Source organism: Cnephaeus nilssonii (genome assembly GCF_951640355.1).
Source record: "Cnephaeus nilssonii genome assembly, chromosome: 13".
Lineage (NCBI taxonomy): Eukaryota > Metazoa > Chordata > Mammalia > Chiroptera > Vespertilionidae > Cnephaeus > Cnephaeus nilssonii.
Genome location: NC_137084.1, coordinates 77,169,561 through 77,193,853, shown reverse-complemented (window position 1 = coordinate 77,193,853; position 24,293 = coordinate 77,169,561). Strand labels below are relative to the sequence as shown.

The 24,293-nt window shown below is 53.0% G+C and overlaps 1 protein-coding gene across 1 annotated transcript in view; it reads left to right on the top strand.

The window, feature by feature from the left end:
• Positions 1 to 11,695, top strand: part of SIK2 (salt inducible kinase 2) — a 138,031-nt gene extending 126,336 nt beyond the window's left edge. The window contains exons 10-15 of the mRNA XM_079788755.1: positions 6,088 to 6,316; positions 6,812 to 7,096; positions 7,235 to 7,398; positions 8,062 to 8,172; positions 8,908 to 8,999; positions 10,040 to 11,695. Of these exons, the coding sequence (XP_079644881.1) occupies positions 6,088 to 6,316; positions 6,812 to 7,096; positions 7,235 to 7,398; positions 8,062 to 8,172; positions 8,908 to 8,999; positions 10,040 to 10,634 (1,476 nt within the window). The 3' untranslated portion in view covers positions 10,635 to 11,695. The remainder of the gene's footprint in view (positions 1 to 6,087; positions 6,317 to 6,811; positions 7,097 to 7,234; positions 7,399 to 8,061; positions 8,173 to 8,907; positions 9,000 to 10,039) is intronic.
• Positions 11,696 to 24,293: the final 12,598 nt, after the last annotated feature.

Here is a 24,293-nt window from a genome sequence, read left to right as displayed (position 1 = left end):
GGACTGCCACACACAGCTGGTAAGCGGAGTGCTGAACATGAGGAGTGTCCATGGCCCTGAGAACACCACCTGCTGGGGACAGTCTTTTTCCCTGTGCCGTGGTTGCCTGGCATGTTCAGTAATCTCATAAACTGCTACTACATTGGGGTGACATAATTTATTTATTTTAAGATCTTAGTCCCTTGAAAAAATTAAATTGCAGTCTGCTAAAATTTTGTCTGTGAGGGCATCTGGCCCAAAACACAGATTGGGCACTGTCTACTGTATTATATAGGACAAGCTATTTTTAAAGCTTGTGATTGTTACCGTAGCTAGGAAACAGACAGGAAATGAATGATATTGTGGAAGATATAGATAGTAGCTAGATTGTGTATGTGCATTTGTAGGAAAAACAGTGCCACGCTAGAACTGGCCACCCACACTGGCAGAGCCACTTGGGCACATAGCCAGTCCATAGACATACACTGTCTTACTTGTGGACCATTTTGTCTATGTCAGCAAAAATGCTCATGCCTGCCTGGCCTGTGTGGCTCGGTGGTTGAGCATTGACCTATGAACCAGGAGGTCATGGTTCAATTCCCAATCAGGGCACATGCTCGGGTTGTGGGCTCAGTCCCCACTGTGGGGCGTGCAGGAGGCAGCCGATCAATGATTCTCTCTCATCATTGATGTTTCTATCTCTCTCTCCCTCTCCCTCCCTCTCTGAAATCAATTATATATATATATATATATATATATATATATATATATATATATATATATATATATGTGTGTGTATATATATATATATATATATATATATATATATATGTATGTATTTGTTTGTTTGTTTTGTTTTGTTTTTAATGCTCATGCCTTTTCCTCCCTAGTACTTTCCTTGGGGCCCATCAGTAAATGTCCATACACCCCAAACTAGCAGACAGAGATCCAGTTCCATTGTGGGTCCTACGGCTTTATCCTCATTCACTACTGTAACACCTGTTGGTTGTCTTCTAGAAGATGCTTCCTAACTGCATGTATTGCTCACCCCTTTACATCTCAATTGGTGGCAGGTACTGTGCATCTCAGAGCTTTCATTTCTCCTTCCCTCCTAAAAGTCCTCAACTTAAAACTGTCAGTAAAGTCCTTTAGGGAGTTCGTGTTGAAATGTTGGTTTGGGGCTCCTCCAAAAAATGGCACCCTTCTGAGACAGTCACCCAACTCTGAGCACTAACTGAAACCCAGGTGACAAAGAGACCATCTGGAGGGCAGACGCACAAACCCTGTTGTGTCAGTCTTTTTTGAGAGTTTCTTTGGCATTCGTGAATTTTTTTACACACATTTCAGTCTCTTTTAACATTTCATTGGAGATGATAATAACTGGATTTTCCAAGTTCCACCTTCATAGCTGGATAGCAGAAGGGAACTGTGAGGCTAAACTGAAAGTGCCAGTGTAGTAAAGATGTTCCGTGGCTGCTTACATTTTTAATAACTGTTACTATAGAGCTACTACAGCACCTAAGAGACGTCTGAGAAGGATGTACATCCAACTCCTAACAGTGTTCACCTCTCAGGCTTGGTAAAGGGAAGAAATGCACTTTTATATCTGAATTTGAATTTTTAAATATATAATTGGAAACAACAAAACCATTCAAACTCACATAGGGAAAATTCAGAGAGCGGTTAAAGAATGAATTAACTTATCCATAATCCCACTACCCCAGAGATAAGTATATTTTGGTATATTTCCTAAGAGGGGGTTATAGATACAGTTAGATGGACAGTTGGGTGAGTGGGTAAGTGTAGGGTGGTTCAGTAAGTAGGTAGAGTTTTTAAAAATTATATTCTATGATATGTCATTTTGTATCTTGCTTTACATAATATAACATCATGAGCATTTTTCCCATATCATGCAATCTTTGAAATCATGAGTTATATTTAACTGCCTAAGATATCGTATTAGGTATATCCTTATTTAACTATGAACTCTCCTGTTTTTAAACATCAGGTACTTACATTTTTTCCCCTTCTCCTACATGCTTCAGGAAAATATGCTTGTATCTAAATCTTAGTGCCTCTTGAGTGTTTCCTTCAGAGACATTCCTAGTACTCAGCTTATCCAGTTCTTTTCTTCCTCACCTGGTTGTTTATTTTAACTTAACTCAAGATGGTAAAAATGCTTTAAAAGAAAATTTCCTTTCATTCTGATGCTTTAAAATGTTTTATTATTATAAAGCATTCTCTTTGGTCAATAAGTAATAATAGATACAATATATTGAGGACCTATGGTACTGTGCCATTTTATATATATGCTAGTGTCCCGGTGCACGAAATTCATGCAAGGGGGGAGGAGGTTCCCTCAGCCCAGCCTGCAACCTCTCCCATCGGGGACCCCTTGGAGGATGTCCGACCGCCGGTTTAGGCCCGATCACAATCTGGGACCACTGGCTCCTAACCACTCACCTGCCTGCCTGCCTGCCTGATCACCCCTAACTGCCTCTGTCTGATTGCCCCTAACCCCTCTGCCTGCCTGCCTGATTGCCCCCAACTGCCTCTACCTTCCTGATCACCCCTTACTGCCCTCCCTTGCTGGCCTGGTTGCCCCCAACTGACCTCCCCTTCCGGCCTGATCGCCCCTAATGGTCTCTGCCTTGGCCCCCACCACCATGGCTTTGTCCGAAAGGAAGTCGGACGTCCGGAAGATGGCCAGTGGACCAGTCTAATTAGCATATTACCCTTTTATTAGTATAGATAGATTATATAGGATAGGATTGCTTAAATGGGGGGGGGAGCCTTTTTCAGCAGGAGGATATGCTCTTGGCAGACAAAAATACATAATCCCTATATCTGGACTGATAGCCAGCCATATGCACTATACTGCCAAACTGGTCATTAAAAAATTGAACCGCTTTCTTACACCTTACACCAAACAGCTGTTGCCCTTAAAACCCCTCCTCAGCCCCCACCTTAGGTTCTGCCTTCGCAGTTCACCCAGATTAGGTTCTGATTGGTCGGTTTCTATGCCAGTCAGTGTCAAAAGCTCTACCTCCTAGGCAGCCATTGGCTCCTCGCACATCACCCAAATTTGGTTCTGATTAGTCGGTTTCTATTTCAGTCAGCATCTCTGGGCCTATCAGCGGGCCTGATCAGAGAGGCGGGGCTGATCAGCAGCCCCAGGGGAGGTCAGAGAGAAAGAGAGGTGCAGCTGCTGGCCAGGCCCAGAGAGAAAGAGAAAGTCAAGGGCTGATCAACAGCTGCCACGGAGGCTACGGATCAGACCCTGCTTCTCTCTCCTCGGGCCTGATCCGCAGCCCCCTTGGCAGTCAGTGGGCAGCCATGGCATCCCAGCACAGACTTCCAGTTGGTCGAGCCTTCGGTCGTTTTAGATGTTATGACCCTGGGTTTTTATATATTAGGATTATTTTAGTTAATCTTCCCAAACAATTTTACTTGCATTTTACAAGTGAAAAAAAAAATAGAAGTTAGCTTATAGAAGTTAAGCAACTTGCTAATATGTGATAGAGCTGAGGTTTGAGCCCCATAGCACCTTTTCAACATGTGCCCGGCTTGCTAGGCACTTAGATACAAACTCAATAAGCCACAGTCCCAGCCTCCAAACTCAACTGGATAATATTGTGTATTGGTCTACTTAGACTGCTGCAACAAAATACCACAGCCTGGTGGCTTCAATGACAGAAATGTATTTTTACAGCCCAAGATCAAGGTTTCAGCCAATTTGATTTCTGGTGAGGGCTCTCTTCCTGGCTTCTCACACTGTCCTTCCAGGGCCTTTCCTCTGCTCGTATGGAGAGAGTTTTTTTGTGTCTCCTCAGCCACACTCAGGGTTAGGGGGAGACACATACATTCTGTCCATAACAGTCTACCTGTGCTACGACCTTGTATTTGTGGTCAGCACAGGCACATGGTATCAGTTAGTGGTAGAGTCTCTCAACGTTTAATTCCTACATGCATAGGAGGTCTCTTACTAGAAGTGAAGTGATTGCTTGAGCTTTAAGAAAAGACAAAAACAATGTATTGGGAAATATACATTTACCCGTGTTATATTTGAAATCCTGTAATTTACAGTTAGCCTAGATTATTTCCTAGAGCAAAAGATCATATTTCTAGCAGCCTAGGTTGGTCAGCCCAATATTGCGATCACAAAATCCTAGAACGACATTTAGGATCTTGTTTTATCAAGTGTCCTGGTAGTAAGTTGGCAGGGAAGGGCGGCATGAAGATCACTTGTTCCAGGAAGTGAACTCATAGCTGAAGATGATCACACCTGTGCGCCGGACTCTACGCTGCTTCTGATTTAATCATCAAACATCATCTCAGAAACGGTCATTGTTTTCTGCCTGTCCCAGGATGAAACTGAATTCAGCAAACATTTTCAAACATTTAGATGAGGAGATGAATTTATAAGCAGATAATTTGACAGGAAAAATTACAAATTCAGAGAGATTGAAAGGGTTTTTAGTTCTCCGAAAAAGGTAACTTTTCTCTATAAAGGACAAAAAGGACATAAGGCTCTGGCGGTTGGAAGACTATACTACAAGAAGTATCTGATAAAATTTTGACAAGGCTGTAAGTGTAAAGATAGATAGTTACTTTATAACAGTCATTTCTCTGTTGCTTTTTTCATTTCTAAATCATCCTCTGCTAGTCTTAGAAAATTGTATTAGTAGACAGTTAAGGAACCTAGAGGTATGAATAAGTTTCCAAACAGCCAGCCATTCTCTCCTACAAGAAAACTATTAAGTGTAGTCAAAAAAGGAAAACTTATCTGGAGAAGGGACAAGAGCAGAATAAAAGTGGCTAACCAGATTTCAGGTTTTGTTGGTGCCATGGGGAAGATGGGTCTTAGTCTAGAACGGAAGCATCTAACACTCTTCCTTTTAAATGACCCTCCTCACTTTAAAATGCATTGGCCACCTTATCCATGTAATGGCTGCAGCCCCAAAGCAGTTTTTATGGCATTACCGTCCCCTCCCCCAGGCAAACAAAGATCTGAGTCACCCATGGCTCCCTCTCCAAATAAAGGGCCTCGCAGCGCCTTCAGACCGGTTGCCATAAGAGGAAAGTTCCTGTGTCTGGCACAGGGACGTCCCACGTCACCTCTCACACATGCGCTTCGCCTGCTTCCAAAGGAAACAAAAGCTCTACCCAGTGTATTTCAGGTGAAAGTCTGCTTACAACTCAGTGTCTGTGACTGGCTGTTCCTGAGCAGCTATTCATAGGAGAAAACAGATTGATTTCCCCGGGGGGATAGTTAAGGTAATGAGCTCAATAATTGCCTCCTCGTTGGGGCTTTTACCAGCCAGAGGAGCAGGCAACCACAACTCCCCTTTGTCTGCTGTTTCTGCTGCCATTAGCTGGTTTGCTTGTCAGCTGCCTGGGAGCTGTGCTGTGCTCCCCCTGGGGGATGGGAACTGGGGATGCTGTGTGTGGCTGGAGGACAGGGCGCCGTGCCTCTGCAGGAATCTGGGGCCTGAGTCGCTTGTTATTCTGTAACATAAGGCTCAGGCTGTCTGCCAGTGCATCTTTGTCAGTCCTCTTTGTGGTATCAGTCCATCTTTAAAGAATTCTTTTTTCCGTTCCTCAAACACATAGAACCAGTTAAAGACCTAACCAGATAGTTAGGTACTTAAATTATAAACATAAAAGTATGTCTGGAACCTTGCAGTATGTTTTGTGGTTGAAAATTAGAAGAATGCTGGTGACGACTATTTTTTCTTAGCTCTGAGCCATGTATTTTTTAAAAATCTCATCTTCCTCCTCTTCATTCCCCTTATTTTAAAGAAATAACTGGCAGGCATCAGCTTAATGTACCCCTATTCATCTGGAAACTGCTAAAAAAAAAATTGTTTATTGTAATGATGACTCAGAGAAACCTGGGAGGCAGTGCCGGCTCGGCCATACTGGGCTCCTGTCTCTCAGTGCTGCAGTTGGCTTGCCTCTCCATGTTGTCATTAATAACACATCTGTACATTTTCACTATTTAACTTAATTACTAATTTGCCACAGTGTTGACATGTTTCCCGTGTGGATTTTTCGAATGTCTCAGCAGAGCCGCAACTGACAGCTTCCTCTCGCACTGACGTTTAGGTCAATGGCTGTCTGCTGGACCCCGTGCCTCCTGTCCTGGCCAGGAAGGGGTGCCAGTCCCTGCCCAGCAGCATGATGGAGACCTCCATTGATGAAGGGCTGGAGACAGAGGGAGAGGCCGAGGAAGACCCCAGCCAGGCCTTGGACGCGTTCCAGTCCACGCGTGGCGGGCAGAGACGGCACACTCTGTCCGAAGTGACCAATCAGCTGGTCATGGTGCCGGGTTCAGGTATGCTATCCGCTGAGCTGCGGCGAAGTCTGCACACTGTCCGTCATAGTCCAGTCTCCACGAGGTAGTGATGATACCAACCAGCTCCTAGAATGTGGTCCGTAATGAGCATTTCCCCCGTGGAAACCAGTCTGCTCTTTCCTTTGTGGACAGCATTCAGCAGCTGAGGGTAGGCCTGCTCCGCAGCTGCTGAGATGCAAATGGGTCGCTTCTGAGCTGTCCCCTCACTCCCAGAATTCACCGAGTGCCGGGGACTCACCCAGGACCCTGGTACTTTGGGGTGGCAGAGATCTGCGGGGCACAGGTTCTGGAGTGTTCACCCCACAAAACTCAAAGCTGGTTAAATTGACGTGAAAAATGGTTCTGAAAAAAATGTGCTGGTTGGAGATTAAAGACATTGTCACCGGGAGAACTCAAGCTGGCTGCACTTTGTGTCTCTTGTTCAAAGAAGACACTGTTTGCTATTCCTCATATCTGCTCTGTTTTCTCTTAAAGGGAAAGTTTTCTCCATGAGTGACAACCCTTCCCTTGACAGTGTGGACTCTGAGTATGACATGGGGTCTGTTCAGAGGGACCTGAACTTTCTGGAGGACAACCCTTCCCTTAAAGACATCATGTTAGCCAACCAGCCCTCACCTCGCATGGCATCTCCCTTCATAAGCCTGAGACCTGCCAACCCAGCCATGCAGGCCCTGACGTCCCAGAGAAGAGAGGCCCACAACAGGTCGCCCGTGAGCTTCAGGGAGGGCCGCAGGGCCTCAGACACCTCCCTCACCCAAGGTAACTGCCGCTCCCCTCCTGCCTTCTAAAGCTCTCAGCTGGTAGGATCTGAGGGGTGGTGGCCATATTAGTATCATACCTGTAATCACTGAGAGGCCTGTGTTTTACTTAAACTTTGGTCATTGCGCTTTCTTCCAGGAATTGTAGCGTTTAGACAACATCTTCAGAATCTGGCTAGAACCAAAGGAATCCTAGAGTTGAACAAAGTGCAGCTGCTGTATGAACAAATGGGGCCAGAGGTCGACCCCAGCCTGGCGTCAGCTGCTCCTCAGCTCCCGGACCTGGCTGGCAGCCGCCCTCCGGTGAGTGCTCCGGCCCTTTCCGCAGTGGCTTGGCGAGTGCGAGGAGTGAGTGTGTCCTGAGGAAATGTCACTTCGTTGGGAGGACTCACTCCAGGCCTGGAGCAAACAGGTTCTTTTGGAAAACTTTTCTTGCTGCTGCCACCTGCCGCTGACAGGTGAGGCCTTGACTCCGTCAAGCTGTGTCTGGTGCACGGGGCAGATTGTACGTGAGTTACTCTGATCATCTCCCCGCAGGCGCGCACACAAAAATTTAGAATAATAAACTTTACCCAAATGAGAAGCTTACTACCACTACTTTTAATGTACTATCACTTCATTAAATATTACAAATGGATTCTTAGTGCTAAAGATACAAAAAAAAAAAAAAAATGCTATTTATCCAGTAAGTTTATTTTGAGCCTATTTTTAGTGCATCCAGGCTGTTCTAGCCTTCGTGGCCCGGGAAGGTGATGGCGCCTGTGCCCAGCGCTGACGAGGTGACCGCTCCCTGCAGGTCCATGGGTAGATTTTCTGTAAATGACGAGCCCTCCACCTGCTGGCTGTGCGAAAGCTGTGAGGGTCGTGTGTACGGTTGGAGTTCTTCTTGGGCATTTGCCAGGTGCTTAAACTAAAAGCTGGAACTTTCTCCTGGAGAATTGAAAACGTGTCGCCCTTGCTCCTCAGGAGGAAGCTGCTCAGCAGCCGGAAGGCGTTCCTGCCCTTGCCACCAGCGTGCACCCCCCGCTGTCCCCGCGGCAGAGCCTGGAGGCCCAGTACCTGCAGCACAGACTCCAGGTGGGTCTTCCCTTGCTGCTCCAGCTGTGCTGGCCAGGCCCGGCCTTCTGCACCGCAGGCGCCTGTGGGCTTGTTCAGGCCTTCGCTAGGGTGGCGGCTGGATCCCTCACAGGCAGGGGCCTGACAGTGCACTTCTAGTTTCTGGAAACACATTCAGACTTCGGTTATGCTTTGTGCTGGCCGTGGACTTGTCCTCAGACCCAGGCAGGGATACCACCACTCCATGAGTGACAGCCCTCCGTGAGGAATAACTGACTAATACAGTGGCAGGAAGGGGAGCATGGCCTCTGCTCCTGATGTTATGCCTCCTCATGATTAACAGGTAAAATGGAAATCTCAGGTTTGCAGACTTTAAACATCAGCTGTCCCATTGGTGCCGGAAAATCTCAAAAGATGAATCATTTGTTCATTCAGCTGGTGCTGCTGCCTTTGTCATTGAGATTCAGCCCCACTTTTCTCGTTGTTTATAATCTCCACGAACCTCGCAGGCCCAGGGGACTTTTAGGAATGGAAACTAAAGTAGGGTAGAGCTGAGACAGCCCAGGCCTGCTGACTCAAAGCTGTGGGCCCCAAAGCTCTCCCGGGGTCCCAGTGAGCAAGTGTCACCAGTCCCTTCACCCTGCGTGGATTGTGGAGGACACACTTGGTCTCCTCCTCCAGGCAGCGGCCCAGTCTGATGACCGTGTCCTGGATGGAAACACATTGTCATGCTTGGGTTGCTTTCTGCTCTTCCAGAAGCCCAGCCTTCTGTCGAAAGCCCAGAACACCTGTCAGCTGTATTGTAAGGAGCCACCACGGAGCCTTGAACAGCAGCTGCAGGAACACAGGTGAGAGAGCGCCTTTGGCCAAAGAAGTCACTTTCTTTTGTGGAAGACTTAAGAACGCTGGGGCCTGGCCAGCGTGGCTCAGTGATTGAGCGTCAGCCTATGAGCCAGGAGGTCACGGTTCGATTCCCAATCAGGGCACATGCCTGGGTTGTGGGCTCAATCCCCAGTGGGGGCTTGCAGAAAGCAGCCGATCAATGATTTCTCTCATCATTGATGTTTCTCTCTCTCCCTCTCCCTTCCTCTCTAAAATCAATTAAAGAAAAAAAAAGATTGCTGGGTGGATTCATTCACCCTGGTGTTGCCTCTACTAGGAAAATAGGTGTTTTTAATTATTTTTTAATCCTCAAGTATATGTTTTTTTGAGTGGAAGGGGGAGAGAGAGAGAGAGAGAGAGAGATCAATCAGTTGCCTCCTGGAAGTACCCTGACTGGGAATCAAACCCGCCACCTTTTGGTGTTCAGGATGATGCGCCAACTGAGCCACCTGGCCCGGGTGGAAAATGGGTTTTGATGCATGAGCCAGTGTCCCAGACGTGCCGGCTAACGCGGCTGTGAGCCTGCCGGGGAGTAGCAGCCCTAAATGTGCTTTGTTTTCCTTTTCGTCTCCCATCCTCCCTTGCAGTAATTCCTGCCCCCTGGCCTCACGAGCAGGAGCAGCGTGGCCAAGGAGGCATGGCCCTGCCCCATCAACCAAAGGCCCCCAGGGAGGCCAAGGATCACGACCCCCTCCCCGCCCCCCCCCCCCCCGCCCATTTGACACTGTAGCTGGGAAATCAGCCTCTCACTTCATAGAGAGAAAAACTTCAGCGTCTTAGGGAAAATGAGTTAGTGTTTACTGTCACACTGAGGTCAGTCGGAATTGGGGGACAAAAAGTAAGATTAGGTTGAAGAAAAGCGACACTTTTTGCTCCTACCCCCCACTTTTTTTCTGCCATGGAAAGAGAAGTGAGCGGCTGAGGCTGGTGACTGACGCGGCCTTACATTAGAATTGCTACCACTGAGGAAGATGTAACGCACTTTCTCTTGGTTTTGCCCATGTAGACTCCAGCAGAAGCGGCTCTTCCTCCAGAAGCAGTCTCAGCTGCAGGCATACTTTAACCAGATGCAGATAGCGGAGAGCTCCTACCCACAGCCCCACCAGGAGGCACCATCGCCACCACCGCAGCCACCACCCTTCAGCCTGACGCAGCCCCTGAGCCCCGTCCTGGCAGCCTCTGAGCAAATGCAGTACAGCCCCTTCCTCGGCCCGTACCCGGAGATGCCGCTGCGGCCCCTGCCCTCCTCGCCGGGCCCTCAGGCGCACCTGCAGCCGCCGCCGCCACCGCCACCACCACCGCCGCCGCCCCCACCACAACAGCCGGGCGCTGCCCCAGCATCCTTACAGTTCTCCTATCAGACTTGCGAGCTGCCAGGCGCTGTCTCCCCTGAGCCAGACTACCCCACTCCCCGTCAGTACCCCCTGGACGGAGCCCAGCAGGGCGGCGTGGCAGCGCCAGACTGTCCCAGGAGCTCGGGGCTGCAGGGCGACCCCTCCAGCTACGACCCGCTCGCCCTCTCCGAGTTCCCCGGACTCTTTGACTGTGAAATGCTGGAGGCCGTGGACCCGCAGCACAGCGGCTACGTCCTGGTGAACTAGCCCTGGCCCAGGAAGTGGGACCGTCCCGTGTAGGAAGCACGTGTGTTTTTATTTCTATTTCAGCCTTTTACATTTAAAGCTTATTTTCTGTCCTCTCCCGAAAGGGGAGAACCAACTTGCCCAACTGGAATCGGAGGGCCTGGTCAGGTGGCTGTCGCTCCCTCCCGGCTCGGTCCCTCCCGGCTTCCTGTGGCCCATGCTGGCACACGGCTGTGCCGGGTGGAGCAAGCTCTCACGGAGACGCCAGCAAATATTTTTATAAGACATCCAGACCTGGGTTCTATACCGAACTGCACCAGTCATCAAGGGCGACTTGGGTGAACACAGGGAAACGTGTGCCACTCTCTGGAGGGAAGAGGCAGTATTTTTCACTGACGCCAAGGAGCAGCATGCTTGAAGGCACATCAGGATACATAAGGAATGTGATGCATGGACATAAGGGAAGGCTGTGCTTTGTCGCCGAAGCATAGTGCTGAGCTGCTGATGCACGCTGTTCCCAAGGCCATCGCCGAGCATCGAGCTGAGCTGTTTCGGGGCCACTGAAGACCAGCTGGTACCAAGCCCGACGGCGGCGTCTCCCGGAGCAGCAGCGCCTCTTCAGAAGGCGCCCTGGGTCACAGACGCAGAGGGCTCGGGGCTCCGGAGCTGTCGCCTGGAGGACCCACAGGACCCACCACAGCGGGAGCAGGGGCGAGGACCTCGAGGAGCCGTCGGAGCAGGGCCCTGGGCCAGGAAGGCGGGGGCTTCCCACAGATCTGTGGGCACTTCCGGTCGGGCAGTCGGCCTGACGGGGACTGGGACGGGACATGGTGTCTCTTCAAATGTAGTAACTACTTGGACTTCACACTATATTATATGTTGCTAGTAGTTTCCTGAGCTTTGTATATTCGGACAGTTCCATAGAGGACTTAGAAGTTTTAAGAACAAGAATGAACTTTTCTCTCCCATGTGAAGTGGTAGTGCTGTGCCTTTTCCCGGATCATGCTTTAATTATTTCTTTTCCGTAGAAACCAAGTTTCCATTCATGTCAATGCTAAATCCAAAGTCACTTCAGTTTGTTTTCCACTGTGTGGGAATCGCATTCTTCATTTCCTCAAAGTTTGACTTGTAATGAAACGTTAGAGTATTACAGCAATATTCAAAACCACAGATGTGTCAGCCACGGAAGCAAATCATCTGCCAAACTCACTGTATTACTAGTAAAACTTAACCCTTACAGTTCATTCACCAAAATAAGTAAGAAATAGATGCTACAGCCAGCTAACCGTGTAATGAGTCACCTGTCATTTGGACAGTAACATCCATGCGTCACAAATTCAGTGTTATTCACAGACTCGCTGCCATCCTGTCAGCAGGTGAACGCACTAGGCACAGGCGTGTTCCCTACAGCACCGAGCAGAGCCGCCCCCTGAGCTGCTCCAGGACGCTTCCGCGTCAGGTCGCCTTCCCTCTTCGTAGTGAGTCCCTGGCAGGTGAGGAGCCGGAAGGTCCGAGTCCTGTTCTGCCCCCGCGCGCCCAGCCCCTCCCCGGCTGGTAACTTGAGCAGCCTTGTTCCTGGCTCCCCCTGCGGCCTGGACACTGCGAGGGGCCCTGTGCGTGGGGCCCTGGATGTGGGCGTGGGCGGGCGGGGTCAGCAAGGACAGCTGCGGGGGAGGGCGGGCGGTCATTTCTGTGAGAGCACACAGTGAAAACAGAAGGATGAATGATGTTCCTCGGTGATGGTTTACCCCTCCTCGTGCTTAAGATTGATGATTTCGTGAAATATCATTTAAGAGATCCTTCTGTTAAGGTCTCTACTCTGTTTGAAGTCTTTGCAAAATATGCCAGTTATAAAACAGGGCTTAACTTGTTTAGAGTGAAAGATGCTTTCCCAAAATTACTGTCGAAGTGCTGTAATATTTACGAAACTGAAATCCTTCCATACTGAACTTGGGGCTGCTCATTTCAGTCACAGGAGTGGTGGTTAGAGGTGGGCAGAAACAGCTGCCCCCAGCACGGCCAGGAGCCCGTTAGCCAGGACACCCAGGCTGTGCCAGGCAATCAGGCCGACGGGGACGGGTAGGGGGGCAGGAGAGAGGCTGTTGGAAGCCGCGGGACCCAGAGACAGAGCTCGGCAAGAACCCAGCGGTGGCCAGGCCCGTCGGGGACAGGCACCACCTGGTGCCTAGCCTGAGCTGGCCTGCTGGGCCTGGGGTGTAAGTTCCTGTTTGCTTTTCTCGTGTCTGTAAGCAGAAATCAGTAAGTTCCGTAGCCCTCTGTATTCACTGAAACAAGCTGGGGGAGACGGGGCTGTGCCAGTCGGTGTTCCCAGCCCCGCCTGCTCAGCTGCGCTCCTCAGCGGTGACGGTGACGGGTGAGCCCAGCAGAGCTCCTCACAGACACTCAGGGCCCTGGGAAGGCTCCTCCCTGCCGCCCGCTGCCCCGGCTCCCTCCCGGCGCTCCGCGTCGGCCGCGTGTGCCCTGTTGTATGGGCTTCGGCCGGCTTTGTTGGCGTGTAAACCCCGCCCCTCTGAAGAGACTGGGGGAGATGAACGTGAGGTAAAAATCTCATTCAGCAAACAGTGCAATGTGTGTGGTACTTTATTTTTTTGTTTTGTCCTTTTTTTAATCCAGGTTTAATCTCTATTTCGGGAAAATGCACTACTTCTGCAATGTCCAGTTGGCAAGAATGTCTCTAGTTCGTACATGCAACTGACATGCTGGGCTCAGCAAGGCAGACAGAGCGTGTCACACACGGGTGCGTGCTCCCTGGTAGAGCCCCTCGCCGCCTCGGTCCTCCCGGCCTGCTGTGCCCTCTTGCTGCCGGGGGAACAGGCTCTCCTCACCAGCCACCCTAAAATACCTCTTCACGAGAAACCTCCGGGCCCACGGAGAAGAACTAGGAAAAGGGGACTAAAGGGTCTGTTCTTATATGAACAAACCCCTTCCTTTCTGAATCGGCTGCCCCCCAGGAAAGAAAGTGAGGGTCCCCTCCCCCTCGGAAATGAAGAACGGAGTGAGCCAGCCAGGTCCGAGTGGTTAGTGCGGGCCGGTGCCGGCCCACACTGTGATCAGTGCCTGAAAGCGGGCGCCTGGAGAAAAGTCTGCCATTGGGTTGGCCAGAGGGTGTCCTCTCGGCGGGAGAGTGGCTGGCTGGCCCAGAAGGTAGAGAGACGTGGGCAGCGGCAGCCTCCGTTCTGGGTGGTCAGGGTCTGGGTGTGTGGTGACCAGAGCAGCCGCTGGTTGGGGGCAGGCCGTTCGGACACGTGGACATGGTGAGGTGAGTGGCTTCCTTTGGGGGCCCTCTGACCCCTAGTCCAGCCCAGGTCCTTACAGGGGTCTGTGTGGGGTCAGGATTCTCAGCTCTGGGTGACATTTACAAACCGACATCACGGTCATGCGTAAGTCCCCGTTGGTGACAGGAAACGCGTCCTCCGGGACCTTTCCACAGTCCTCCAGGCACAGCTCGCAGTGCCCTTGGCGGCAGGTCCCGGTTGCGTAATCCCTGTGCGGGCCGACCTTGGCCGAGTCGGGACCCTAACGGGCTGCCCCTCCTGCCTCCTCGGAAGCCCGCGCTGCTCCGTCTCTTTGTGCCTGGACGTCGAAGGCAGAAACCGGAGAGCAGGTCGTTGGTTGGAGTCATTGTATAGGCAGGCGTGTTGGGTCATTTTGTGGCTTCTGGAAACCTCTCAGAGTGACGTGTGGACAAGAGCAGTGTCATCTGCCCCTTTCTGAACGTATGCATCCCTCCGGCAGGTTTGGTGGTGTGGTCCCCCGGCCTGAATGCCAGGAAGTGATGCGTTCCAGAGCTCTTCCTGTGTCGGCCTGCGGCCCTGGGAGCAGCAAGGTGCACGAGGGCAGGCCCTCCAAGGCACCTTTGGCCCCAGCCCGGTCCCACAGGGCCCCTCACAGGCTTGCTCCCCACCAGGGTCGCCTGGCTGATTCCAGATTGACAGCCACCCTAGCTGGTTGTGTCCACATCCCACGTGGGCAGAACTGGGGCCTGTGATCACGCGGAGAAACAGGCGGCCGCGCTGCCCGCAGACCTCGCCATGCCGGCGCTGACGCTCCCGCCCAGGCCTCAGCGTGCCTGTCCAGAGGAGCGTCGCTGAGGTTTGCGCGTTAGTGTGCCACGCACTTCCACGGTGATCTCTGTTCACAGTTCTCTGACGGTAGCTGGACAGGCCCAGGCCTCACATTACAGCCAGGAAACCAAAGCTGTCGGAAGTCTGGTGGCTGTGAGGGCGCGGAGCTCACCAGCGGCGCAGCCAAGACAAGCTCTTGGGCTGTCTGGCTTCTCGCTGCATGTCCTTTCCCATCATCAACAACAGCTGACGCTTCATGAGCAAACAGGTCTGCCTGCAGCCCTGCTAACTAACTACAGAAGTGTGGGTTCACATTAAAGACGTCTGGTTTCTTCCGGTTACACCACACGGTCATTTCCCACAGAAGTATGCGCAGAAGGACACCTCTTCCTCGATTGCCAAGGGGCCAGATGGCACAGCGCAGCCCCCCTGCTGGCCAGCAGACTCAGCCCCAGGAATCTGACTCACCTGGGCCCAGGAGGGCGGCACTGCTTTACATTTAAGGTACATCAAGTGAAAGTGCTGATTAGACACTTTCATGATTAAAGAAAATAACATACCGTATTTTCCGGCGTATAAGACGACTGGGCGTATAGAAGATTTTCCTGGGTTAAAAAGTTGTCTTATACGCTGGAAAATACGGTACTTTGATACTTTGTCTTTTCAGAAGCAAAGTGGGTAGGTAGAGGAGAGCTTTAAAAATAAAATAGCCTGGCCAGTGTGGCTCCATCCCCAGTGTGGCGGGTGCAGGAGGCAGACAATCAATGGTTCTCTCTCATCACTGATGTTTCTCTAGCTCTCCCTTCCTCTCTGAGATCAATTCAAAAAAATAAAAATAGAATAATAGCATCCCAGGAAATATGACCGCAGATTGGAATGACGTTCACATTCGCAAATACAGATCACAGGGACCTGCCACGGGCTGTGATGCCCGTCTGGCCAAACGTTCTCAATCAAGGAAATTGGTGTGGTGATACCTCCCCACCACTGATGGTAAGAGAAATCGCCTCCACCAAAATCTCTGAAGGGAAAGTGAACAGACAGAAAAGGAGGTTGGCTTCCTTTGGGGGCTGCAATTTCAGAAGTAAAAGTCATACAGAGATAATTGCACTTTGTGGGAAGGGCAGCACAATTCACTTATTTCTGAGGGAGGTTTGGTCTGTGAGTTACATTTGATAAAATTAATCTAATTGTAGTTATTTTTAATGTGTGCTTTTTTTAATGACTAAGGAATAAATGGTGAGTTCAACAGCTTTGGTATTTTGAGTGCAAATCATAATAGCTTCAATGTGAAAAAGCTAAAAAAAAAATGTAACTGTCACTCAATGTTAGAAAATAGCCTAAAATGCAGTTTAATAAATGATCTTTGTATCAAACACTAATTTAAATGGGGTAATTTTCTGCAAGGAAAAAAATACAGTTTTTACATTTCCAACACTCTTGAATTAAATAAAAACAACTTGTTTTCTAAGAGCCTGGATGATGAGTGACAGGCGAGTGAGCTAGGACTTCACCCGTCAGCCTGGGGTGGGTTTTCTGAAAGTGTGGAGGTGGCCGTGTGCCCTGACCTCTGGTGCTCATTTCAGGCTGCAGCAAAGAACATGGATAGTATGTTCTCATTGACGTCAGCAGGGTAAGTAATACTGGGCTCTGAAATGGCCCACGCACACGTCTGCCGCTGCAGAACGCTGACAGCGAGCTGACCGCGGCCTGCACGCGGACGGGCAGGCGCGGTGGGGCATAGTGCTCCGGACTGCCTCAGAGGTAGCCTGGCGAGGGCCGTGCAGCAGGACAAGCAAGCTGCAGGGCAAGGGCTGGGGACAAAGGGCCAGCAAGACCACTGCTAACTCACGATGGCAGATCTCCGCATGGGCCTGCAAAAGGCCTCAACTCACACACGGTGGACGTCACCCGGGGACAGGCACCCGCTCAGTGCCCTCAGGTGCCAGAAGAATCCATCTGCCAAGGCATTTGAGGCCACTCATACGCTCGGGACTTGGTTTAGTGCCCGACCCTGAGGGAAAGGGCAGATTTAAGTCCTACCTTCTGACAGCAAATTCAATTGAGACTTGGTTTCACTCAAACTATTCCAGTTGAACCCATGCTATAGAACTGGGTTCCCAAACCAGGGTCATCTGCTGGCTGCGGGTGGGGCAGGAGGGGAGCCGAGCCGTCTCCATGGACTTGTTCTGCTGGCCTAGTGCTGCTTACAGGCATTCTGCACTGCCCCCAAACGGCTGTTACCCAAGAATTCAATGAATTTCAAGTGCACTTTTATTTTTTTAAGGAAAGCACTCGATTTCAGTAATGGTGTTTTGCAAACTTTCCCCTTTCCCACCAAATTTCTCCATCATTTCTGTGTTGCCAAAAGCAACCCCAGTGCGCAGGGTACAGGCGAAAACAACAGACCTGCCAGCAGAGACCGGCCAGAACTTCAGCAGCCATCAGGCCCCTGTCCTCCCCTGCCCCAGAACCGTACTGCAGCCCCATGGTCTCCAAGAGCCAGAGGCTCCGCGCAGAGTGGGGGAGGGGCTGGCTGGAGGCCCAGCGCTGATGGTGCCCACACTTCCAAAGGGAGGCAGTACCAGTGCCCCTCTGAGCCAGGCAGGTAGCAGCAGGGCCCCGGCTTCTGTTGGCCATCTGCTCTTCTCTACCCCATTAGGGTTTCCGCATGTGTGTGTTTCATTGTTGTTTGTTTTTTGGGTGTTTTTTTCTAATATGTTTTATTGATTTCAGAGAGGAAGGGAGAGGGAGAGAGAGATAGAAACATCAATGATGAGAGAGAATCATTGATCAGCTGCCTCTTGCATGCCCTCTACTGGGGATCAAGCCCGCAACCTGAGCATGTGCCCTTGATCAGAATCGAACCTGGGACCCTTCAGTCCACAGGCCAACACTCTATCCACTGAGCCAAACCAGCGAGGGCACATGATTTTTTTATTGATTTAGTGAGAGAGAGGGGATGGGAAAGAAACATCGGTTTGTTGTTCCACTTATTTCTGCACTCATTGGTTGCTCCTTGTATGTGCCTGACCAGGGATTGAACCCACACCCTTGGAGTATTGGGCTAATGCTCTAACCAACTGCCCTCCCCGGCCAGGACACACCATTAGTTCTTAAATTGAGGTTTCACAGAGCCCCCTTGATACGCCGGTGGAAGCTTTGGCCCCTCTTCCCAAGAAACAGGCATATAGACGCAACTTTGGACAGGTATTTTCAGGGGAGGAGTTGATTCCTGCACCCATCAGGCCCCTTCATGGACCCCAAGTTATGGCGTCTTCAACCCCTGACTTAGAAGAACACCAGTGTCTCCACCTGCAGCCCCGCACCCTTTTCAGTTACTGGGTTCTTGGCGGGCCCTCCCCGCTGAGTATGCCAGCCTCCCAGGGGCCCAGGTGAGGGAGGGAGGCCCTGCGCTGCCTGCAGCCCCAGGACACCGTGGAGGAAGTCCTGAGCTTTGTGCACGGAGCTAGGTGCCTCGTGGCTACCAAATCAGTCACCTGCACAGGATGCAGCTGCTCTGCCCTTCCCGTTTCAGCCCCAGCCAATGACGGCACTTTACAGCAAGGACCAGGCTGAGCAGCTCTGAAGGGGGCGTTACTGTGCAGGGCTCATACTTTGCAATGACCCGTGGGAAACCGATGTGAGTCATAACTGAAGTGAAGGCACTGGCCCCTCATCTCAGACACTAGCCATCACCGGCATTATCTGCCCACACCCAGATGGGAAGCTACAACCACAGATCACTGAGGCCAACCCCGAAAGCCAGGCCAGGCAGTGGGGAGCTTGCTACGTGCCTCCAGCCACTCAGCTCTCGCTCCTCCTGCCACTACCTCCCAGCCCACCAGGCAGCTGAACTCCTGGGCCTGTAGCTGCAAATCCCCCTCGGCAGTGTTAACACCGCCTTTTGTCTACGTTCCCAGGGGACTTTCCTAGGCACGCCTGACTCAGCGGGTCTGAATCGGGGCAGAGTGGGTGCAGGGCTGAACCACCAAGCAAGGCGCCAGGACAGGGGAGGGAGGAGGACGCAGCGCCCTGGGAAGCAAGTCCCCTGCAGCTGTCCCCGGGAGCTGGCCTGGCAGAACCTCAGGAAGCCCGGGCCCAGCAGTGAGGCACTGGGGAGCCAGCCTCTCGGAGGGAGAAGTGAGTCGCTCAACACACCAGGCAGGCTTTGACGGTTCCTGACTCGATCTCCCTAGTTCCCCAGAGAAAAGGGGGGAAGGATGGGGCCGGAGATGCCCAGAGGAGGCCTGAGAACGCCGACGCTCAGGAGTAAGTCCTTGACCACGTCAGGGCCACCAGCACAGCTGGGCGTGGGAGGACCCTGGGTCCACAGCCGTGGCCCGCTCCAGTCTGGGACCACTAGATCTGCCCTCTGGTCCCTGTGCCAGCGCAGTGAGGGCCGGCGGAGGGGCCCCAGGAACGAGAGGGCGGGGCCAGGAGGGCCTGTGCAGGAACGAGGCTGAGAACTGGGCCCAGCTTCCCCAGTGCAGCCCCTGGAGCAGCCACCTGGCCAGAAAGTGCCTCCAGGCAGGGTGGTGCCTACCCATTCTCCGCCGGGCACAGGCCTAGGCAGTGAAGAGCCTCTGAGTCCTCAGCCGCTGGCACCTCTCCCAGCCCTGCCACGGACCTGGGCAAATCACTGCAAAGCCTCGCTATCCCCCCAGTAACTTGGAAACAGCCTGGCTGACTTAATCCCAGGTTTACTCTAAGGTTCAAATGCAGCTGGCATAACACGCCTCTAAACAGACAGCGCCGGAGCCCAGCACCTTGCTGGCCCACAGCACTCACTCCTGCCTGCCCGGCTTCCCTGTAACCTTAACTGCTCCAACTCTGGACAGCGCCTGCTGCTTGGCGCCTGCAACTCTCCTCCCTCATTAAGAACGGCCGTCCTAGCCTGAGCCCAGCTCCAGGTTAAGAACCAAGAACTTTGCCTGCGATTTCTTCATTTTCAGTGACGAGTTCTGGGCAGCAATAGCCATGGGCACCTAGAAAGAGGCCTTTTTTCACGAGCCTCCAACTTTTCGGCCAAGCTCCTGGGTGAGGGGTGAGAGGGCCTGGGGGGTCTCTCTCTGAGCAGCGAGTGGAGGCTGGAGCCCGAGGCACGGCTCCAGCTGGCCGCGATGCTCACCCCGACCTCCCTGGGCTCCGACCCGCTGTCAGGCCTCCGCTCGCTTGGACTCGGGCCGCCTGTAGTCTTTCTGGGTTCAGAGAACTAATCCTCTGGCCCTGCCACAGCCAGGCTCCTTAGAATTGCCCGGGAGACCCTCAGGCAGCACCTGGCCCCCCACCGGCTCTCAAGAGAGACAAGGAAAGGACAAGCAGTTGCTCCTCCCCCACAAAGCTGGTTCCAGCAGAATGCCCCCACCCGCCCCCCCAGGCTGCTGGAGCCGCCTTGCTCAGCCAGCGCTAGCCTAGAGCACGGAGGACAGACAGATGCCAGGAGGCAGAGGCCAGCGGTCCCATGGGCCCAAGAGATCTTCTGAGTTTGGGGGAAATGAGGAAAACTGGAACAATCAGAAGTAGAAACAAGGGTAAAAAGAGCGAGGTGTGCAGAAGGTGAGAGCTCCGTGGAGACTCGGGGTGCAGGGCCGGGCGGGCCAGTGTCTGTGCGGGACACTGTCCCGACGGAGAAGAGGAGGAGGAGGGTGGACTCGGACGTGGACCTGTGCCCATTATTTATGGGCGCGTCGCTTGAGATCCGTCTCCAAACCTGGGCTCGGCCTGGAGACTGAATGTCCCTCACAGCTGCTCCTTCCTGCAATAACAAGACTGACATCACTGTTGTCAGGGAAATGGTGTTTTGATTAAAATCATGTGACAGCTATTTGGTGATTCAATAAACAAATTGTCTGTTAACCCTCCTGACAGAGCCCCCAGCAGCTGTCATCAGGGAGCAGCCTGCGGACTGTCCAGGGGCAGTCCCACCTGGCCCGGCAGGACAGCAAAGCGTGCGAGGCGGCCACAGTGCCCCGGCAGGTCCTGCCTGGGAGACACGTGCCACATCGGAGCACAGACGGCTCTGCAGACACTGGGCCCAGTCTCCGAGGGCCTTTCACCAAAAGGAACCGGCTCCCGCCCCCTCGGGCCATTCACTCTCGGACCAGGAGGCAGGCCCGAGCCCTGGGAGGATGACTGGCTCCCACGTGGGCCCAAAGCCGGCCAGGAACCGGGGAGAGCTGCTAGGGTTCCGAGCAGCCAGCGTTCACTCTGACCCCTTTTGGGCAGTGGGGCGAGTTTGCTGTACGCCCCGGACAGAGAGTGAGTGAGGGGTTAAGAACAATTTCTGGTTTGTAATTGGATGACTTCCTGGATCCCTCACTTGGCCGCTGGCCCCTGACATGCAGGGCCATGCCTGGCAACAGCAAACACCCTTTCCGTCTCCCCCCGAGTCCTTTTCTTTAAGTGAAACAAGTGCAGGGAAGGCTCCCTGTGTGGCGGAGCAGGGCTTTCTGGGCTGAATGAACTGCACACTCATCGGCCTGGCACTGCTGGGCCTGCCCTCCCCCACCCCCGTGGACAGGACGGGGCTCGGGGAGGGGCTGGGGGTGCACATGTGCACAACCACTAACCTGACAACTGGCGCTGACAGCACCTACGCCTGGAGCTGTGAGAATTAGGTGGGACTGTGCCAAGCGCTTGACAAGGTGCCTGCACACAGTTCTGGAGGCTCCAGGCATGGCTGCTAATACTCTTTCCACAGCTTGTGGCTCTCACAGGGCCACCGACAGACCTGAGCAAGCCTGCCAGTCCATGCTCAGATCCGGGGCAGACCACACATTTAATGCCATGGCCAGCTGACCCTGCATTTGTAGGAAAACATAACTCCTTTCTTAAATCTGTGGTTTACACCTAAAAACTATTATTCCTGCTCCTTCCACCAGTGTGTCTTCCCCAAGGCCAACTCCGTGAAACTGAAGAAGGCTGACCCCCTCAGGCTCGCTGCGGCTGAGCGGGTCCCCGCACTTCCTCCCTGGCAGGAACGCCTGGCCCCGGCCCGGGACGGCGGTGCACAGCACCACGGAAGCGGACACTCCAGATGGAGCACAGCAGTTCAGAGCCTGGACAACAGGAGCAAGTCCTCATGGCCTCCGTTTGCATAAAGTAACGCCAGGGAGATTTGGAAGGCAAACTTTTTGAGGTTAAAATCGCCACCAAGCAGGCCCACTGGAGTGGGTGTGAGATGCCAGTCATCTTCACGTCAACTGAGTGCAGCCTGGCAGGGCAGCGAGCCCTCCGTGCCGCTTTCCGAACCCGCCTGTCTTACTTGCTCTCCTAACCAGCAGCCCAGGGCAGTGGCCGCACCGACTCTGACTGCTGAGCACTCCTCCAGGGGCATCGCATGGGCTTGTCACACATTCCCATGTTACACGGGAAATGGACAGGATGGTGTTTTCCTTGAGTGGAAATTACTACCCCAGAGGAACTGTAGCAAATAAGAACGGTCTCTATTCTGTGAGGTAAGTGGGAGTAGCCATCTCCATAAGCAACTCGACCAAACCACCCCTCTGGCCTCTGCATGGGCCTCGCTGTGCTGACCAGGTGGGGCGGGAAGCCACCGGAGCGAGCTGAGTCCACTCCATCCCTCAGAAAGCACGCCCAGAACAAAGGACAAGAAACAGGGCAGCCGGCTTAAAACACAGGGGAGGCAAAAGTTAGACTTACAGTCGTGAGTGCATGCAACAGTTTATTCTTGTATTAGTAATTACTAGAGGCCCAGTGCACAAAATTTGTGCTGGGGGGGGGGGGAGGGGGGGAAGAGGGGGGTGTCCCTCAGCCCGGCCTGTACCCTCTTGCAATCCGGGACCCCTTGGGTAGGGTCCCGAGGCCTGGCCAGTTATCAGGGCCTATTGCGGCTTTCCTTCCCTTGACTGGCAGCAGCTGGCCCCACCCCCACCTCTGCCACTGCTTGCCATCTGTGCGGCGCTTCGCCCCCTCGCCCCCCCTCCACCATTGGTCGCCTCCCTCTGCAGATGACAGGCATGGGGTACGATCGCTTGACTGGCCTGGGCTTCCCTCTGCAGGGCGATCGCTGGCCGGCCCCGCACACCCGCCACAGCATCGCTGGCCAGTGGCCTGGGTCTCCCTCTGTGGAGTGATCAACTGCGGGGCGAGGGGGGGGGGGCAGATCAATCGCCCCACAGAGGGAAGCCCCGTCCACCCACCGCAGCACTGCCAGCCAGGTGGCCTGGGCCTCCCCCTGTGGGGCAATCATGGGGTGATGGTGGGAGGCCCCCCCCAACCAATCACATCGCACCCGCCTTGGCTGGCCTGGTGTCAGTGCGTGTCATAGCGTGGTGGTTCTGCTGTCCTGTCAATTTGCATATTATGCTTTTATTATTATAGATGGTATTATTTTCCATACAAACATCGGTACACCTACTCTTGCCCCACCCTGTATACGCTCTTGGCCCTAAAAACGTTGCTCTCTCCTCCGGGACGGAGTTCTCCCCCGCTGTGTAGCAGCAGGCTGTCCTCCACCCACACCTACTAGTAAGTCCCTGGGTGTCTGTGCGCTTACCTTCCCGGTGTCCTCTCCAGGCCCTGAGTCTCGGGAAGTCCTTGTCACTCCTTCACGGGAAAACCTGGCTTCCTCAGCCCCTGGGCCACCACTAGAGACAGACAGCAGCACAGGAACTGTCCCTGGGCGGGCATGTCCCGCTTATGCCCCGTGCTTCCCAGCCGGGATGCCCTCCGTGGCTCTGGTGTGGCAGTGGGGGCACATGCGCCTCTGTGCAGAGGAGGTGGGCTGACCCCAGGACCTCATGAAGGTGCTCTTCCTCCAGAGCGGCACAAAGAGCCGCCCACCGGCCTCATGGTAGCAGATGATGCCGCCCACTCCGTACTGCCGGCCTCCAGAGCCCCAACCAGGCAAGTGCTGGCTCCATCCAGGACTGACAGCACCGGTCAGAAGGCTCTGCAGAAAGAAGCGGCTTGGCTTTCCTACCCAATGAGGAACTACCCCACCCCCCACATTTCCCTCTCAACTGCACATTGTGTCATTTCCGGGACATAGCAGGCTCAAGGGGAGGACAGAGGGGCTATTTTGGGTACAAAAAAAGGATTGGAGACACGTGAGTGAACAGGAGAGGCGCAAGGAACTGGCTGGAAAGAGGACAGGAGAATCCGAGGGAGCGATTACTTAAGAGCAGACCAGTCACTAGACCTGCTAACAAGATAGTTCCTCTCGCTTGTGTCACACCCAAGCAGCCAACAGGAGGCTGTAAGCCAGGAGCTTCAAAATGAAAAAAGGTCAGAGGAACTGAAGTCAAAGGCAAAGGGTAGGACAAGCACCCAACTTGTTGTGGCCACCCGGCCCTGCCCTCTGTGACTTCCACAGAAAAGCACCCCATAGCGGCTACAAATGCCAGGAGAGCATTGCCATAGCTAACGGCGGGGTCCAGGGACATTCTTCTTCCCCTGGAGGTCTGTGCACCATCTGGATGCTTAAGACAGCTCAGATTAGCGTGCTGCCTACTTTGAATCAGGACAAGTTGTCCAGCAAAGACCCCAAGGCCATGCATCACAGTGGTCAAGCTGTGGTAGTTCCATGAGCTGAGGGCTTTGTCAACAAGGCCTTGTCAGAAACCACACA